The sequence below is a fragment of the Miscanthus floridulus genome, chromosome 17 (genome assembly GCF_019320115.1).
Source record: "Miscanthus floridulus cultivar M001 chromosome 17, ASM1932011v1, whole genome shotgun sequence".
Lineage (NCBI taxonomy): Eukaryota > Viridiplantae > Streptophyta > Magnoliopsida > Poales > Poaceae > Miscanthus > Miscanthus floridulus.
The window spans coordinates 33,993,074-34,013,029 of NC_089596.1; the positions used below are offsets into that span (position 1 = coordinate 33,993,074).

The 19,956-nt window shown below is 48.2% G+C and overlaps 2 protein-coding genes across 4 annotated transcripts; both read left to right on the forward strand.

Moving 5' to 3' along the window:
• Positions 1–289: 289 nt before the first annotated feature.
• On the forward strand, positions 290–3,939 carry LOC136517651 (vesicle-associated membrane protein 725-like). 3 transcript variants are annotated; one of them, XM_066511272.1, is made up of 8 exons: positions 290–885; positions 1,790–1,868; positions 1,966–2,032; positions 2,125–2,194; positions 2,436–2,592; positions 2,865–2,955; positions 3,055–3,222; positions 3,663–3,939. In XM_066511272.1, exons 1-4 carry the CDS (start codon positions 696–698, stop codon positions 2,128–2,130), a joined length of 342 nt encoding a protein of 113 aa, XP_066367369.1. In that variant the 5' UTR covers positions 290–695; the 3' UTR covers positions 2,131–2,194; positions 2,436–2,592; positions 2,865–2,955; positions 3,055–3,222; positions 3,663–3,939. The 3 variants fall into 3 exon arrangements, with proteins under 3 accessions (XP_066367369.1, XP_066367368.1, XP_066367371.1); XM_066511271.1 differs by lacking the exon at positions 2,436–2,592; XM_066511274.1 differs by lacking the exon at positions 2,436–2,592 and having other exon boundaries at positions 3,055–3,218.
• A 2,663-nt stretch (positions 3,940–6,602) lies between these two features.
• LOC136518372 (uncharacterized) lies at positions 6,603–9,313 on the forward strand. Its single transcript, XM_066512020.1, has 4 exons — positions 6,603–6,896; positions 7,017–7,070; positions 7,187–7,238; positions 9,022–9,313. The coding sequence occupies exons 1-4, from the start codon at positions 6,670–6,672 to the stop codon at positions 9,253–9,255; spliced, it is 567 nt and encodes a 188-aa protein (XP_066368117.1). The 5' UTR covers positions 6,603–6,669; the 3' UTR covers positions 9,256–9,313.
• The last annotated feature ends 10,643 nt before the right edge of the window (positions 9,314–19,956 follow it).

A 19,956-nucleotide genomic window follows, 5' to 3' on the forward strand; every position in this document is an offset into this window, starting at 1 on the left:
TATCAAAAAATACCCACAGAAATATCAAAAAACCGACAGAATAATTGAGTTATTTTTCTATGCGTGACAATACACACAGAAAAACAATATATACCCACAGAGAAATAGCAATTATACTGTGGGGTTTTCTTTAACTCACAGAAAAAAATGACACAAGCACGTGAATGGATTCGTCGCGCCCTATTTTCGTCATTGGCGCCGGCCTTCGCGCGGTATAGAATAGAAAAGAGAGTGAAAAAAAAACAAAAAACAGCCTAAAAGTAAATCCTCCCGTGGCCGCCACCCCAACCCTATCCCAAACGCGCCGCCAGAGGCCGAACTCCGCAAGTCCGCCGCTCCCGTAGTCCCGTCGCTCCCGGCTCCAAGTCCGCCGCTCGCCGCACAAGACCACCCCCATCTGCACATTCGCCGCTCGCCGCCCGCCGCTAGGCACCCTAGCTCCATGGCCGCCGCTCGCTGCCCTAGGTCCGCTGTCGCCTAGATCTGCTTCCAGCCCACCGACGGCCGTAGCCACCAGCCCGTCGGTGGCCGTAGCCCCTCTGGTGCGTGGCCCTCCTCCTCGACCACTCCGATGCCCCAGCGCCTTCCAGCGAGCTCCACCGCATCACCGGCGGTGGCGGCGAAGAGTGGGAGGCTGAGTCCGTAGGCGGCGGAGGAGGAGGTGAGCCGGAGCCGAGCCGAGTCGTGTCGAGGCGATGGGGCAGCAGTCGCTGATCTACGCGTTCGTGGCGCGGGGCACCGTGGTGCTGGCCGAGTACACCGAGTTCACCGGCAACTTCACCACCATCGCCGCCCAGTGCCTGCAGAAGCTCCCCGCCAGCAACAACAAGTTCACCTACAACTGCGACAGCCACGCCTTCAACTACCTCGTCGAGGACGGATTCAGTGAGTAGCTTGCTTTCCCTCCCCCTCCCCGTCCGTCGCTCGCCCCGGTCCACCCTGTTCCGCGCGGATCTGCGCCGTCGTGGGCTCGAATCGGGGCTCACCTCGCTTAGATCTCGCGGGGCTCGCCTCCATCCACCGCCTAGTGGGGGTGGGGTCTCAGGCTCGGTCGTCTCGTGGTGGTGTGGGGTTAGATTCGACGGTTGCTTTGAGGCTAATCTGAGTGGAGCGAGCTGTTGCTTGACGCTCATCAATCGGAGCTGCTGTTTGGACTCCACTTTGAGTTGAGATGAGATGTGCTTTGGGGAGGGTCGGGAGTTGCCAATTCTATTGGTGTTAGTTGATGCCGTGGCCATGTAGCTCAATTTTGCTTTCATTTGGTACAATTTTATCACATAAGAGGTTGTGGCATATTATAGTATTATGCGTATGCGATAATGAATGTTGTAATATCAAGTTCTTAGTGCCTGATATGAGTTAGGCATCCATTTCAGTATATTGTGTTGTTCTAGAGCAAATATACCAAGTTATTGTGCAAAAGAAGTATGCTGCAAGTACCACTGTATGATTACATAATGGCGAGTTTGCATTGCCATTGTGACTTGTGAGTTAGCCAGTTAGTAGGTGCTAATCTTTAGAATACTTTGATTAGCAGTGTTTCTGTACGTATTGGACAGCCGCAATATGGCTGCGCTAATATAGAAGATCCATTATTTCCTTTTCTTGAAGTCATCTTTGGTTGACCTGAAGCAAATATAACTATTTCTTTCTTAGTTATCTATCCCTTGTGAAAGTTCTTAGGTTAACATGAAACATCGGTTAATATGTTTGTGCTTTGATGCTTACTTTATCAATCAACCAATGCTCTAGAACATGTTGATGATAAATATTGTTTGCTTTTTTACAGCGTATTGTGTAGTTGCTGTTGAATCAGTCGGGCGACAAATCCCCTTTGTTGCAGCGAACAGCTTGAACAGGGAGTTTGGGTGTGTCCCCTTTGTTCTTTTTACACAACAGTCAATCAACCATTTGGATCTCTTGACTTTCTTGACTAACATCTATTTGTTTTTACCATTAATAAAGATCAAAGCTTAAAGAGCACATGCAGTCAATCAGTCAGAATGGTTGTCGATGGATTTGTGGACACAATGTATATCCTCATTCATTTGCCCTATGCGTTCTAATGCTTACATTATAATGCAATTGTTATTCCAGTATCATGACTGAGTTTTGACGTTTCAGGGATGATAATTTGGCTGATACAGTTGTTATTGATAAAATTAATATATTCCGTGCTGACAGAGTATTTAAGGTATTCTGTTTGTCTCATGATTGTCTTTTTTATGAATTCAAAATCTGCAAAGGATAATGGATTTGTCTAGCCCCCATGTTTTCTTTGAGGTCACTGTCTACTTGTCTAGTCCCTAGCTGCTGCGATGCCTTTATCTTTGTTGGTATGGATCAGGGTTCCAAATACCAGCAGGACTGGAGAATGCAGTTATTGAGTTGTGAAAGTGGTAACATATGATAATACTGTTAATACCGGGTTTCAGATCCCAGCTTGCAAGAAGAAAAAAAACCGTGCTGTGCTTCACCCAAAAAATAGTGGCATCGTGTGGACCTGTGGCAACCTTGCTGCTGTTCCTAGGCGTAGTGGCCCCAAAAACCGTGCTGTTCCTGGGCAGTAGCCACAAAGCACAGAAACGCATGGTATGTATGTGACATGTGTGCTGAAAATTTCTTCTTGTTGCTGCTGGGTCTGATTAACTTGTTACATGCATAACAAAATGGACATTTTGTAGCCAATCAGTAGGCACAAAGCACAGAAACTAGGTCTGATTGAAACTTGTTGCTGCTGGGTCTGGTCAAACTGGGTTTCTAACTAGTGCAAACTGAGTTCTAACTGGTTCAAGATCTGGTTGGAACCTGTTGCAACTAGGTCTAGTTTTAATTCTGACTTGTACAAATTTTTGTGCTTGCAGAACCCCATCATTTGCGGATCAGTTAATAGAAGCTGACAATGGTCTTGGCGAAGTAATGAAACCACCTGAGAAATCTTTCTGGGCTAAATATGTGAGTAACTGCACTAAATATCTTCTGTACTTTGTTCAATATCTTCGTGTTTGTGTGTGTGTATACATGTTCCTTCAGTCTGACTTGTTTGTTTTGCAGTGGATGTACATCATTCCGCTTGGTCTTATTGTCATGAATGCTGTTACGACAGTGGCCAACATACCAGAGGAAGTTGCAGGGCAGGGCCAACCTGGAGCAGAACGGGCACCTGCTGCTGCTGCCGGGAGGAGAAGATGATGGCTGCCTCTATGTTTTCCCATACCGTAGGTATTATCATCTGTTTAACTATCGTCACATTGTTTTCTGTTTTTTTGGATATGGTGTCAATATTACCTTGACTGCATCATCTGTGGTACTGCATGATGATGCCATCTTTTGCTTGTGTTGAAACATGTAGCGTATGCGTGTCCAAGATGAATTGATGTGGTTCCTATACATCTATAGCCATTTTTGGTCACTAGTTTGTCATTGGAGACCATAAACTTTAGGACCTGAAGCCTGCCCACACATCATTTGCAGTGATGACTTCATACTTGATGCTGTAGCAAAAACACTTACTAATTTCAGCTGTTGAATTTCATAATTCATGCTTTCATTCCTTGTTCATGCTGAGAATTTATTCTTTGTTTTAGTAAATAAATTATTAGTTTTTGGAATGATGAGCTTGCTTCTAGCTTCTATCTAATTTGAAGCCTTGTGACTTTCAGATTCATGGGTAATGGTAGGAGATTGAACCTGTCTACCTGGCCAGAAGAACTGGAGCTGTACTTACACGACTCATACAATAGTGTGCGCTGATGGGCTTTCTTTCTTTTCCCTGGCTGTATTGAGCTGCTCTGTTATAGCAGAATCGCCTTCAATGGTGTGCTTAAACACATTTGTTGGTGAGAAACTGCGATCAATCTTTAACACAGTTCGATTATATGTTTTGATATTAAGTAGTTTGATATATGAAATTTGAATGCTGGATGCATTGTTAGACCACCCTTATTTTGTGCGTTAACCGAGACCGACAGGAAAATAATTTTTCTATCGGGCTTTTTCTTTTTTCTGTGGGGATTAATGCACACATTTACATTTAATCTGGGCTAAGGTAATTTTTCTGTGCGTGTAACACTCACAGAAAAATCATTTTTCTATCGGGCTATTCTTTTTTCTGTGAGGATTAACGCACACAACATTTAAATTTAATCTGGGCTAACGCAATTTTTCTGTGTGTGTAACACCCACAGAAAAATTATTTCTGACGGCGAACACACAGAACAATTGAATTTTTCTGTCGTTATATTTCCGTGGGTATTTTTCTGAGGGTACACCGTCAGAAAAATATTTTTCTGACAGTATTCGCATTTTTCTGTGTGTTTTCGCACACACAGAAAAAAAGCGAGATTCCAGTAGTGCCGGTTCTAAGGGACACGTATATTTAAGTTGATGAGAAGGATGGATAAGGCTATCTTCAACAACAACATCCAAAATACAAGACCCATTTATCTTTTAGATAGCGCTATAGACAAAAGGTTCAATACCTATTCGGCATCTTCTCTAACAACAAGAGATCTGTTCGGCTGGTATTAAAACCGACTGAACATGTTTTATTGTGAGAGAAAAATATTGTAGATTCTAGCTGATAAGCCGGCTGATAAGTTCAAGCGAATAGACCCGACCTAAAAGAGAATCATTTCTGCAAATAGATTTTCAGGAGAGAGGATGCCCATATTTGGGTTGTGCCTCTTAGACAACCCAAAATATGTCTTCCGTATAGGTACTCTGTTGGAGGCTGATTTTGTGTCTCTTGCTACCTATTTTGAGTTTGATGCTCATATAGGTTCCTTCTTGTTGGAGACAGTCTAAGAGATGGTACTACAGTCATATGGGGAACTAGCCTGTGTCCTGGTTCTATGGGACACATATATTTAAGTTGCTGAGAAGGATAGATAAGGCTATCTTCAACAACAACCAAAATATAAGATTATTTGTCCTTTGGGTAGCGCTACAGGCAAAAGGTTTAATACATATTCGGCATCTTCTCCAACAACAAAACCCAAAAGAGAATCCTTTCTGCAAATGAGTTTCCAAGAGAGAGGATGCCCATATTTGGGTTGTGTCTCTCAGGAAACCTAAAATAGGTCTCCCGTATAGTTATTCTGTTGGAGGTTGATTTTGGATCTCTGCTACCCATTTTGGATTTGAGTGCCCATATAGGTTCATTGTTGGAAACAGTCTAAGAGATGGTACTACGGTCATATGGGGGACAGCATGAATTGAAAGCTTAAGGAGTGTTATTATTGACAAAGGCCCCGTTCGGCTTACCCCATATTCGGCTTATTCGGCTTATTTTTTCAGCCGTAATAGTGTTTCTCTCACAATAATTCAGGCAGAAAAGTATTTTTCAGTCGGTTTCAGTCAAGATTCAGCAAGCCGAATGGGGCCGAAACCTAAAAGGACCACGGAGCCTTTATTGGCATAAATGTTGATGTTGTGTTCTCATAATTCTGCTATCATCATGCATGGCAACATTGGCAAAAGTAATTGAATAATAATAGTTTTTCAAGCCATTTGCCCTGTTCGCTTGGCTTATAAGCAGTACTTTTTCAGCCAACAAACAGTATTTTTTCTCACAACAAATCAGTCAACAGTACTTTCAGCCATGGCTTATCAGATCACTTGTGATGATTAATCCGCAATATTGTAATCTAGGGGTACTTAGAAACCATTGAATTTTAAACAAGCACCATCCAATGGGACCAAGCCTGATACGCCTGGTAACATCACTTGACACCTGACAGAATATGTTATCGCCTTCGCCAAAGGAATGGACCAGGAAATTTCTGGCTGCAGTAGGTTTGTTTTCCAGAGTCCCTTGGCACTTCAGTTTATTAACATGCACAAATACTCCGTACTCGGCGTCCTCTTGATATCTTGAAATAAGTTTACATGATGAATGCTCGAGAATCTGAGATGATGTTAGTGCAGAAACGATTGAAGATCTGCTCAAGGAATCGTCCCTGCATTTGGAACTTCCAATACCTACCAGGGTAGTACAATACAAGATGAAATCGGCAGCAGTATATTTTGTAATGAGCTTTTCTTTCAAGGTGTTCCATGTAACCTGTAACTTATCAGCAAAGTCCGATTATCTGTGACAGAAAACTCTTTGAAGGGCATTTTCTTTCTTTCTTTTTGATCAACTTTTGAAGGGCATTTTCAAATGCCAAGTATATGACCAGGTGACAAAAAAAAACAAACAAAAATAATAAGGAATAGGTCTAATTTCCTACCTTGCCCGCTATATTCAGCCTGCTTAAACGTACCCAGTAAGGCCCAGCAATATTAGCATGGGCCTATGCAGGGCTCATGTTTCAGTGGGCCTGCAAACACTGAACTAGCTTCCATGAAAAAATAGCCCAGCACAAGCAAATTTATTTTCTTTTGTTTTTCTTCGCTAAGAAGAGTCAAACAATGATTCAGGCAACAGGTTTACAGCACGAGGCAATCCGGGATGATCCGTACCTGAGCCAGAACAGTGACGTCAGCGCAACGCCACGCAGAATAGAACAAGGTTGTTGTTGCTGGCTTAAACTGAAGAAGAGTACTCGAGATTCCTTTGGGTGTTATGTGTGTTATTATTCTTAATCTCCTTTTTATGTTTTTTCCGTGATCGTATAATGTTGTCTTTTGCCTAATTTGCATTATAACAAACTTGTTACGTCTGCTATGCGTTTTCAAGATCCACTAAGCAACAACAGGTTGCAGAGAACAAGAAATGTTCTCTTGTTGAACTGCATCCTGGAACTATGCCAACAAGAGCCGCTGCGACGCGACCCTGAGCGAGTCCTGACGGCGTCGGCGTCGACGCCAGCCATGGCGGCGCCTCAGTCCTCCACCGATTCGCTGGTTCCGCCCCTCCGCCGCCTCGTCTTCGACCGCCGCTACGGCTGGATGTAAGAGACACACACACGACCCCCAGCCAGCTCCCCCATCTCTGTCTCGCTCGCTCGCTCGCCGCCGAGATCCTGTTTCCGTGTGCTCTGACGCTCCCTCCCTCCCCTTCCCTCCCGCAGCTTCGACGAGTGGACGGACCCCGCCGACCAAGCCCTCTCCGGCGGCCGCGGAATGTTAGTGCTTCCACTCCCGCGTTCCGTGGATGCTGGATTTCCTCAGACAGAGTTCCTTCTTTTTCCCAATTTTCCCAGCCTCAACTCTCGTTCATACCTGCACTGTTGCTTCTCAGGTTCTGTGCGGTGACGACGGCACGGTCGCTGGTGAACGCTGGGGCGTCCTCGGTAATCTCCTTGCTGGCAAGTTAGGATATGTGCTCAATTTTTTCATCTTCGCTGGATTAGATAGTTGGGAAAAGGGGGCTGCTAGGATGCATTGGAGAAATCTAGGCAATAATAAAGTGCCATGCTTGCATCACTTTGTTCTTTTTACGGATTTGCAGTGACAATACAAGCTCAGGTATTCTGAGTTCTGAATTCTACCATGGATTTATCATTACTCCCCAGATTCATGGGCGGTGCCAGGGGTATGCACCTGTATGCCATGGAATACCCATGTTTTGGGAACAAAAACAAATACATATACAAATGTATAATGGTATAGCATGTTGGTATACTGGATGTTGCAAATATGGCCCACAAGCCCAATAGAACAACTAGCAGTAGCAGCCCACAAAGTCATAGACTCCAGAAAAACCCATTGACATCTCCCGACGCTCTGTGCTTCCGTCGCTCGCATCGAGCCATCGACCGGAAGCAGCCGGCGGCACAAACTGACGGCACGGCAGCACCTCTCTGGCTCTCTCCCTCAGCCCCCCTCGCCTCTCCTAGCTCTGCTCAACTGCGCCTATCCGGCCCCAGCGGCCGGTGTCGAAGCCAGCCAGGAAAGGAGCATGCGGTGGCCTGCAGCAGAGGAGCATCTCCCCTTCGGGCTCTGACTGATCAACCCTCCCCTCTGTCCCCATCCCAGCTTTGGCTTGAAGAAATGTGAATAAAGATTTTGTTTTCTATTTTTTTTGCATTGTATTTGTAATTAGATGAAGAAGAAGGGTGCCAGCATATTTGCACTTTGCTTATTACTGTGGCATATTGTACTTTGCTTATTACTCATATTTGCATTGGAATTTTTTTTTAACATGGAATACCCTGATGTGAAATCCTGGCTCCGCCACTGATTCACTGTGCTTCCACAACATCAGTTTATGGTCACATCTTTAACGTTTGGGGTTTATTACAAGTACAAGCTGGGCAACATCATCGGCACATGATTTAATTCTGGGAATTTGTTTGTTGGGTGGAGATTTCTAGATTGCAAAATTAGGATGAGGCAACCAATTTGAGGTCTAATATGAGATATATGTTTTTTTTTCTGAAAGTTATTCATCAGAGAATTTTTGTTCATATTATTGGCATTTATCTTTTCCTAACTTTAGGATAACATTCTGAAAAATATGAACAGTTCTATTCTGAGATCATTGATCTGTTCTGAACCTTTACTTACCTTAGATGAATTATTACTGTGGTGGATTGTTAATCTTTGAAAACTGCTAAATGTGTATTGGACTACTAGTACCACACTGTAACTTAAGTGCCCTATTGATTTCCTCCGAAATGTGATACATTGATCTCCTAAATAGAAGTACTAGGGAGCATTTTCTTTGAGGACTTAACTCTGGACTCTGTTCCTATTCAACTGTTCATGTTTTAGCAATTTATATTTGGTGGGTGTTCATATGGTAGATATGAAGCCATGCATATCCATGAGTTTATCTGAACTTACCAGTTGAACTGAATATGATCCACTTTTACATCGAATACTCAATTGTGCTTGTAGATTAGTGATGTCAGTCAATAATGCCTATAGATGATGTCATCCTTGTATTTTTCCTTTATTCCAATTGATGATTATATCCACTCTAGTACTACACATCTGTTATTATGGTTACTTGAATACATCAAGCATGCTGGTTATCTCCTAATCATAAAGAGAGAAATGGAAAAACCTTTGATTTGGCTATATTAATAGAACATCATCCTCATATCTAACAACTCGTTTGTTCCATCACAGATTAACTATGCTGACAGTTCAATCAGCAGAGTTCTTCAACACCCCAAAAGACTGCCTCTACCAGCATATATGTCTAGCCTAGCATTCCGCAAGAAGCAGCAAGCCTGGTTTCGTGAACTTGAATGCTCTGGAGTCGTAGCTGATCTTAAGTTAATACACTGTTGTACTCATTCTGTACTGGAATGTACAGCAACTGATTGCCTCTGTTTAACAAAGAAGCATGGTCACCTGTAAGCAATGTAACAGAAAATTATAAGACACTTGTCCTTAGAAAAAGCTAATTTGTTATCTATATCTTGTTTCTACTCTAATGCGGCAAATGATGACGCAGTTATTTACTGGGGTGCTAGTCATGAACTCATGACAGTACTGAATGACAAGGACCATTACACTTTTCAAGCTGAATCCATGTAGGAAATGAAAAGGATAGTGCCCAACTCATGCTGACTTTTATAATGTTCTTACACTTACCGAATAGAATTTTAATTATATCATTTTTACAGAGGGATTAGAGTCTTAAAAAGCTGCCACTTACATTTTTTTTTTGAAGTTATAATGTATAGAAACCCATTTTCAGAATAATGGCATTAGATTTATCTTGTGAAATACTGTCATTGATATATGGATGTTTGTCTGTGGACAAATAATCACTTTGCATATTTTGATTGAAATAAAAATCCAGCATTCAGGGTGATCAAAATGAAACGAAGTCCCTCGGCTCTTGGCAACTTGGCTTCTCATCGCAAGTCTACGAGTGCCTTCACTTGATTACCTAATGACATCCGTGACTCTCATAGCTCAGGGTAGCCCTGGACCAGGCCTGGTTGTTAGTTAGAGGCCCACCGATCATGGCATTGTGTGGCTGTGAAGCCCCTTAAGATTTGGTCCATTGACCAAACATTCTCCCCCTTGATCGAATGGCTTAATATATAAGTTCAGTCTTAGCATCATTAGCCCACAGTAGAAAAGCATATGGAGGTAATATGTTACAACGGTGTCGGCGTTGTAACCCCGGGGTGTCTCAAGGCACCGACTGGTTGGCGGGCCACGTGGCCCATAACAAATCAGCTAGCGAAGGCCCGAACGACTGAGGCCCAGCTGAGCCAATCGAATCAGGCCAGACGCCAAGGCCAGTATCAGCCACGACCCCTTCCTTCTGTCTCAGCCACATAACGAGCAGAAGACTCACGACCTCCTCCGCCGTCCCGACCCCTAGGAGGAAAGGGAAGAGGTCACATCCAACCAAACCTGCTCGCTCTAACAAGAGTAGACACGCTGCACTGACCCTGCAAGGACCAAAGGGAAAACGGTCATCTCGGTCCGGTCAGACGCCATCCCTGCGCCATGTTGTGTAGACAAGACAACACCGCACGGCGGTAACAACCGGTACGGCGATCCACTGTCCAAATACGGTTTGACAGGACGCGTGTACGATTCTACCCACCACGGAATGGGATCCACGACAAAACCTGGACTTAGAGGCCATCCAACCTGGCGGGAGCAACGACCCCAATGATCGGGATCGTGGCACTCAGCTCCTCAAACCAACAAGGCGATCCACGACCTGGGGGCGGCTATCAACTCATGTACGACACTGCCGAAAACTAGGAGGCGATGACGAAGACCACGACGAGGACCATGTCGCACAGGACGGCTGGCGAACCACCACTATGCCTACAGTTGCACCACGGCCAGCACAGTAGCACCACGTCACACCATGCCGTGATGTGGCCATAAGACCATGACGACAACCACGCCCAGACGTGCTCCACAAGATGGTGTAGCTTGCAAGCCAAGTTAGCTAGGACCTCCCTCAGGCTCATGACCCTTCAGTCGGGAGAACCTTCTTCTTTGTATACGGCCTGGCCCCAAACTCTATATAAGGGAAGCCAAGGCACCCATCTGGAATCCTCTACCATTTTACTCATTCTCCATCGTAGCAGGGCTCCTAGAGCTTCCCTTCAGGCAGCCCATCTCCTAGCTCTAGATCTCCTATCTCTTCCACCATTCTTGCACCCCCTATTGTAAGAACTTCAGAGCATTCAAGCGAGGAACACGCACTCGATCATCTCTGAGATTGGACGTAGGGCTCCAGCCTGAACCTGTATAAATCCTCGTGTCTTTTGGATGCTACCTTTGTCTTCCTAGAGCAGCGCGACAATCGTATAAATTTACTAGTCCGGTTTACGAAACACCGACAGTTGGCGTGCCAGGTAGGGGACAATCACGCACTCTCATCTAGTGAGAAGGAAGCGATGGCTCCCTGCACTTACATCAAACTTGCTCTTGGCCCAGCCCTCGGCATCCGCATCCGCTTCTGAAGCCTCGAGTTTGCCGACATCGACGTGCCAGTTCCCATCAATGGTCTTCTCCCTGGCCAAGCTCTGTGCTTCGGGGACCTGGATTTCATGGCTGACTACCTAGGCCAGCTGTGACTCAGCGAAGAGAATGCGGCTCTGCCATACATCCTGACGCCTAATCACGGACCGGCATGAACCAGTCCCACAATCGTTGACTCTGATGTGCTAGCATGCAGAATCGATGTGTTTCTCAAGGCGAATCTCGAGCTAGAGCTAAGCCGACGTGTTTTCTATGTGTTGGCGAACGCTTTTGCCCAACTCTCCAGAAGCGGGCCCCTACTGCCAGAGGCCAAATTCTGGGACCCTAGCACCACACTGCCCTCTGAAATAAGGGACACGATCACACTCTTTGAGCAGGAGCTAGCCAGGCACAGTGGGCGTTCGACGATGCTAGGATCCTCCGGGTTTATGGGGATGATGGAATAGGATGTGGAATCCATCTACGACCTCCTACTGGCAACCCCTGAGAACACGGATTCCAAGTCCAATTATGAGGGGAGCTGCCATCCGCTAAGAGAATGCAACATGTTGCATCTCTCGAAGGATGGGGTGGCGTCGGCGGAGGATGCAGAGGATGATGCCTATCCAATTCCATGCACTCCTAGAGAATAGGCCGAGTATGACTAGGAGCGCCTGGAACGAGCCAGGGCCCATGAAGCTGATCAGGCCAACGATCATCGCGACGATGGATGCCCTAGCCCATAACACCTCGACGCTGAGGGAGCGCGGGCGTAGGCATGCCGTGTGTACGATCAAATCAAGCAAGGCAAGAGGGAGACGCTTGTCTTCCCTCGAGCTAGCCAGAAAGTCATGGTGGCCGCCATGATCATGCGGATGGCCCCTGAACTCTTGATCGATGAGGGAAAGCGCGTCCATCAGGTGCTACGAGACCTGCTAGAAACCACTCTGTGGAGAGGCGGCATCCCGAGGCCAGTGTCGTTCACATCTCCTTAGCACGTGGTGCCCCCGAGGGCACAGCTGCTACATCAGAAACTTCTATGCTTGTCCAACTCAAGGCGCCTTGGGCCAGATTGGGTAGGCAAATATGAACTACACTATGGTGACAGTTACCCGGACAATCATGGCCGACACCCTAGGGTTTGGGACGCTTGACGTAGCACGAGCCCGAACGCCAGTGGCTCGTAGGTGTTCACAAAAAGGATCCAGTAGACACCATTCCTAGCACGCTTCCATGCACCGTCGAACATCATCAAGTACTCCGGGGACACCAACCTCGCCATGTGGTTGGAAGACTTCTGCCTCGCTAGTCGAGCAGGCGGGGCAGACGATGATCTCTTCTTCATCCAATACTTGCCACTCTACCTTATAGAAAAGCGTCCGAGCATGGCTTGAGCATCTCCTCACGGACAGCATCCACTCATGGGCAGACTTCAAGCGCATCTTCGAAGTGAACTTTCAGGGCACGCACGTGCACCCTAAAAATTCCTGGGATATCAAGGCCTGCAAACAAAAAGTGGGAGAGACTCTTCGCGAGTACATACGACGCTTTTCCAAGTAGTACAATGAACTTCCCGATATCGTGGATGCGAACGTGATCAGAGCGTTCATCTCTGGCATGACCAACAAAGCACTCGTTCATGAGCTCGGACGCTGCAAACCGTGGACGACGCGGGAGTTGCTCAACCTCGCGACAGGCCATGCCTTCGGCGAGGAGGCCATCCGTGCAATCTTCTGCAAATACAAGGGCAAGGCTCAAGCCAAACCCGCGGACAAGGCTAAAGACCACAATCGACGGGTAAAGGGATAGAAGGGCAGCTGGAGGCACTGCAACAGCGAGTTCATCGCGATGGTCGATAGGGTCCATAAGCAGAAGACTAGCAAGCTCAACCATGTCAGCTTCGACTAGATAGTCAAGATGTCATGCTGCAACCACAGCTATCTAGTCAAGCACACCCTCGAGGAGTGCGACCTCATCAAGCGCCACTTCAGTGGCGACTACAAGGCAACCGGCATGAACGCGCCGTTCGGGCCCACAAGCAATGAGGAGAAGGGGGATGCGTATCCCGACACGAAAGGGTGCCTCATGATCTTTGGTGGACCGGTGGCGTACGAGTCCAAACATCGATAGAAGCTCATGGCTAGGGAGGTCAACATGGCTGCCCTAGGTGAAGTCGTCCTAGTTTTCCTGAAAATGGTCGAAAACTGCGATCACTTTCAACAGAAAGGATCACCCCGACTACATTCCGCAACCGGGATGCTTCCCACTCATCGTGTACCCAATCATCGATAGGACCTGCCTATCTCATGTCCTCATGGACGACGGGAGCAGCCTCACCTCCTCTATGCCGAGACATACGATGCCATGGGACTGTCGTGAGCGGCTATATGACCATTCGGTGCTCCGTTCCACGGAGTCATACCCCGACTTTAGGCCATTCCCCTCGGGTAGGTCAACTTACCTATGATGTTTGGAGGATGAGCCAATTGCCGCACGGAAATGCTCACCTTCGAAATAGTGGATTTCCTCGGTGCCTATCACGCCATCTTGGGTCAGAGCATTCAAGCGAGGAACACGCACTCGATCATCTCTGAGATTGGACATAGGGCTCCAGCCTGAACCTGTATAAATCCTCGTGTCTTTTGGATGCTACCTTTGTCTTCCTAGAGCAGCGTGACAATCGTATAAATTTACTAGTCCGGTTTACGAAACACCGACAGTTGGCGTGCCAGGTAGGGGACAATCACGCACTCTCATCTAGTGAGAAGGAAGCGATGGCTCCCTGCACTTACATCGAACTTGCTCTTGGCCCAGCCCTCGACATCCGCATCCGCTTCTGAAGCCTCGAGTTTGCCGACATCGACGTGCCAGTTCCCATCAATGGTCTTCTCCCCAGCCAAGCTCTGTGCTTCGGGGACCTAGATTTCATGGCTGACTACCTAGGCCAGCTGTGACTCAGCGAAGAGAATGCGGCTCTGCCATACATCCTGACGCCTGATCACAGACCGGCATGAACCAGTCCCACAATCGTTGACTCTGATGTGCTAGCATGCAGAATCGATGTGTTTCTCAAGGCGAATCTCGAGCTAGAGCTAAGCCGACGTGTTTTCTATGTGTTGGCGAACGCTTTCGCCCAACTCTCTAGAAGCGGGCCCCTACTGCCAGAGGCCAAATTCTGGGACCCTAGCACCACACTGCCCTCTGAAATAAGGGACACGATCACACTCTTTGAGCAGGAGCTAGCCAGGCACAGTGGGCGTTCGACGATGCTAGGATCCTTCGGGTTTATGGGGATGATGGAATAGGATGCGGAATCCATCTACGACCTCCTACTGGCAACCCCTGAGTACACGGATTCCAAGTCCAATTATGAGGGGAGCTGCCATCCGCTAAGAGAATGCAACATGTTGCATCTCTCAAAGGATGGGGTGGCGTCGGCGGAGGATGCAGAGGATGATGCCTATCCAATTCCATGCACTCCTAGAGAATAGGCCGAGTATGACCAGGAGCGCCTGGAACGAGCCAGGGCCCATGAAGCTGATCAGGCCAACGATCATCGCGACAATGGATGCCCTAGCCCATAACACCTCGACGCTGAGGGAGCGCGAGCGTAGGCATGCCGTGTGTACGATCAAATCTAGCAAGGCAAGAGGGAGACGCTTGTGTTCCCTCGAGCTAGCCAGAATGTCACGGTGGCCGCCATGATCATGCGGATGGCCCCTGAACTCTTGATCGATGAGGGAAAGCGCGTCCATCAGGTGCTGCGAGACCTGCTAGAAACCACTCTGTGGAGAGGCGGCATCCCGAGGCTAGTGTCATTCACATCTCCTTAGCACGTGGCGCCCCCGAGGGCATAGCTGCTACATCAGAAACTTCTATGCTTGTCCAACTCAAGGCGCCTTGGGCCAGATTGGGTAGGCAAATATGAACTACACTATGGTGACAGTTACCCGGACAATCATGGCCGACACCCTAGGGTTTGGGACGCTTGACGTAGCACGAGCCCGAACGCCAGTGGCTCGTAGGTGTTCACAAAAAGGATCCGGTAGACACCATTCCTAGCACGCTTCCATGCACCGTTGAACATCATCAAGTACTCCGGGGACACCAACCTCGCCATGTGGTTGGAAGACTTCTGCCTCGCTAGTCGAGCAGGCGGGGCAGACAATGATCTCTTCTTCATCCTATACTTGCCACTCTACCTTATAGAAAAGCGTCCGAGCATGGCTTGAGCATCTCCTCACGGACAGCATCCACTCGTGGGCAGACTTCAAGCGCATCTTCGAAGTGAACTTTCAGGGCACGTACGTGCACCCTAAAAATTCCTGGGATATCAAGGCCTGCAAACAAAAAGTGGGAGAGGCTCTTCGCGAGTACATACAACACTTTTCCAAGTAGTACAATGAACTTCCCGATATCGTGGATGCGGACGTGATCGGAGCGTTCATCTCTAGCATGACCAACAAAGCACTCATTCATGAGCTCGGACGCTGCAAACCGTGGACGACGCGGGAGTTGCTCAACCTCGCAACAGGCCATGCCTTCGGCGAGGAGGCCATCTGTGCAATCTTCTGCAAATACAAGGGCAAGGCTCAAGCCAAACCCGCGGACAAGGCTAAAGACCACAATCGATGGGTAAAGGGATAGAAGGGCAGCTGGAGGCACTACAACAGCAAGTTCATCGCGATGGTCGATAGGGTCCATAAGCAGAAGACTAGCAAGCTCAACCATGTTAGCTTCGACTAGATAGTCAAGATGTCATGCTGCAACCATAGCTATCTAGTCAAGCACACCCTCGAGGAGTGCGACCTCATCAAGCGCCACTTCAGTGGCGACTACAAGGCAACCGGCATGAACGTGTCGTTTGGGCCCACAGGCAATGAGGAGAAGGGGGATGCGTATCCCGACACGAAAGGGTGCCTCATGATCTTTGGTGGACCGGTGGCGTACGAGTCCAAACATCGATAGAAGCTCATGGCTAGGGAGGTCAACATGGCTGCCCTAGGTGAAGTCGTCCTAGTTTTCCTGAAAATGGTCGAAAACTGCGATCACTTTCAACAGAAAGGATCACCCCGACCACATTCCGCAACCGGGATGCTTCCCACTCATCGTGTACCCAATCATCGATAGGACCTGCCTATCTCGTGTCCTCATGGACGATGGGAGCAGCCTCACCTCCTCTATGCCGAGACATACGATGCCATGGGACTGTCGTGAGCGGCTATATGACCATTCGGTGCTCCGTTCCACGGAGTCATACCCCGACTTTAGGCCATTCCCCTCGGGTAGGTCAACTTACCTGTGATGTTTGGAGGATGAGCCAATTGCCGCATGGAAATGCTCACCTTCGAAATAGTGGATTTCCTCAGTGCCTATCACGCCATCTTGGGTCAACCATGCTATGCCAAGTTCATGGCCATCTCTAACTACACCTTCCTAAAGCTCAAGATGCCCAGCCCTCACAGGAGCATCACTATAGGAGGCAACCTCTAGCAGGCCCACCTCAGTGAATGGGAAATTACGACATCGCGACAACCGCTCGCCAACGCTCGGGGGCTAAACTCGAACATGACTTCCCTACATGATAGGGGAGTTGGTGGGGGTTGCGCACTATGACCTCGGCCGTGGCATGCAAAGAGGCAGGTGATGACATGGCACAAGGATGGCACGATCGACGAGTGCTAGAGAGCTCGTGACATAGCGTATTCCTCGATTCGATGAACCACGTGTTCTAGGCCTCGCTGCGTCGAGCACCACAAACGGCGAAGGCCATGACCAGTGGCACGAACACTTAGTGTTCACATCAAAGCTACCCTCAGCCAACTGAGACGTTGTACATAATGATCAATGAATTATCCCAGCGCCCAAAAAGAAATAGCATGCCACAACGAGCGCACATCAAAGCGACACTCTGACGACGCGTGCGACCCCAAGTGACCCATGTTGATCGGTGCGTGCTGGTCGACACAGATCACTCATGGGGGCTACACCCACCTTCTGGTGACGATCGACAAATTCACCAAGTGAATCGAAGCTAAACCCATAACAAGAGTAAGATCTGAAGACACGGTGGAATTCTTCCTCGACATCATATACAGATTTGGAGTCCCAAACTCTATAATCACCAACAATGGCACACTCTTCACCAGGAAGAAGTTCCTATGATTCTACGATGACTACGACATTCGTGCCGACTAGGCCTTCATCGCTGACCCATGAACCAATGGCCAAGTAGAGCATGCGAAAGCTATGATACTTTAGGCCCTCAAACCCCGCATCTTCGACATGCTTGACAAGTTTGTGGGCCGATGGGCAGGGAAGGTACCGGTCGTGCTCTGGGCTTGAGAATGACTCCGAACTGGTCCACTGGTTTCACACCGTTCTTCATGTTGTACAGCGCTGAAGCCATCCTACCAACCGACCTCGACTATAGAGCACCTTGAGTCCTGGCATATGACGAAGCCAAAGCAGAGAAGGATCAACAAGATGCACTCGACCAACTGGATGAGGCCCGCGAGATAGCACTCCTCTGCTCCGCTAAGTACCAACAAGCGCTGTGGAAGTACCACAACAAGAACATATGAGAGCGAGCATTCTAGGTTGGTGACCTTGTCTTGCGATGGATCCAAACCACCAAGGACGTGCACAAACTGACGCCACCCTAGGAAGGACCCTTCATCATCACTGAGATCATCCACCCAGGATCCTACCAGCTCATGGACGATGCTGGCGAGATCTACACCAACTCCTGGAACATCAAACAGCTACGTAGATTCTATCCCTAGCCTTTCCTTCCAAACATATATTAACCCTCCTGTCATCGCGAATTCACAAACTCACCCTTTTTGCAAAAAGGCTATGGACAGGAATGGCCCAAGTAGAACAAGATGAAGGACGAGGAGTGAAGAATCAACAGGTAGAGCGCACGTAAGACCAGCACCCCTTCGCCCATCTCTTTAATTCCTATGCAACCTTTTCGTGCTTCATGTGAAATCGATCGCCGTTAAGCCATGCAATGATCAGGGAGGCAATGATCTCTTGAGTCCACACGTAGAGCGACCCACCATGTCCATGACCCCACGTCATATCTAGGAACTTGTCCTTTTGGCCGGTCCTTTGAAGGACTCGAGGCCACAAAGGGATAGGGGCAGGGAGGAGATGGGCCCCCACGGCTCTAATCGGTGGTGCGGAGCCACATGACCATCTCTCCCTATGTTCGAGTCATCCGCTTCGAAGTCTCTCAGGTTGAACCCCTCTGGGGGAGGCATCTTGCCCTCTGGACGCTATGGTGGTGGTTGGGGACCGATAGGATTGACGGCCGATGATTTATGGGACGTCTCTTGATGAGGCACAGCTGAACTCCATGTTGATTGGGGAGGATATCAGGTCCCGCTTGAATTACCCATTAACCCCGATGAGGCACACCGCTCTGATCACGTGGTTACGGTTGGCATGCCTCTCCCCGCGTGGTGCGAAATCAAAATTAACCAAAACAGGCCGCTGTGACCCCCGAGGCCGCCAGGGATTATGAAATAAGCAGGGCTAAATCCTCATGACAAGCCCTTCCGGGATCCTAGATCCATGACCTAAAACTGATAGACCTATAGGGATCAATGATGCCTCACGAATGGTCACTCGGGTGCCCGGGGTTCACAATGATGCCCCTTCATAATGCAACACCAAAACTCATAGGAACAACCAACCATGATCCGAGCATGGATGATCTAGGCCCACTTAAGCCTGAGTGACAACTTTTGGCTAGGGGATACACCCACGATCGCACCATCATTCGAAAATGAGATTACAACCCGTCGGTAGACGGGGAGCATTTGGCCCAACATAGTCAAAGCATAAATGAGGTGAAGACTTCTAAGTTGAGGGCGGCCTCTCTATTCCATAGGAATGGAGGTCAACAACACACATGGAAGTATCAACTTCGGTAACAAAGCCCCATAACCGGACCTCACGGCCCAGGGGCTCGGCACGACCTCAAGGGAGAAATATAAAATTCAAATATTACATTCCGTGGGTACAGGCATTACAAGCACGGCCGATCCGCAGAGGCAAAAAAGAGAAAAGCCTAACCCTACCTCAAGGATGACGCCATAGAGGGTATGAACTACGAGCATGATTGGACAAGGTGGAAAAGAACACCTTGAAGGCTCCCTTGCAGCGTCGTGACCCCCCAAAACTAAAGGTTGTAGGCAGTAGAGAAAGGTGAAACGGCCCCCGGTGTTGAACATCTCGCCACGTTGTCACGATGCCACGATGGGGCATAGTGACGAATGATGCCCTAGGACCATCATTCAGTGGCTAGGGAGCAACGGACGTTCTCTCTAGAGAACCGACTCACTGCCTGCACGCTCTGACGGCTCGCGGCGGTGGGTCAAACCTTCTCCTAATCAACGGCCACCATGGGTACTCGTGCCACTCAGGCACAGGTAAAACCAAGGCTACATGATCGTGGTGCCAACCTCCATAGCATCTCATCCTCCTTGGCTCGCAAGTCACCTTCTAGCACCAGCTATTGGAAGGGGCGACATTAGCTCCGGCCATCGCAAGCAACCCCTAGTAGGACATATAAAGGGAACTGCATGGTTCTCCTCAAACTTTCCT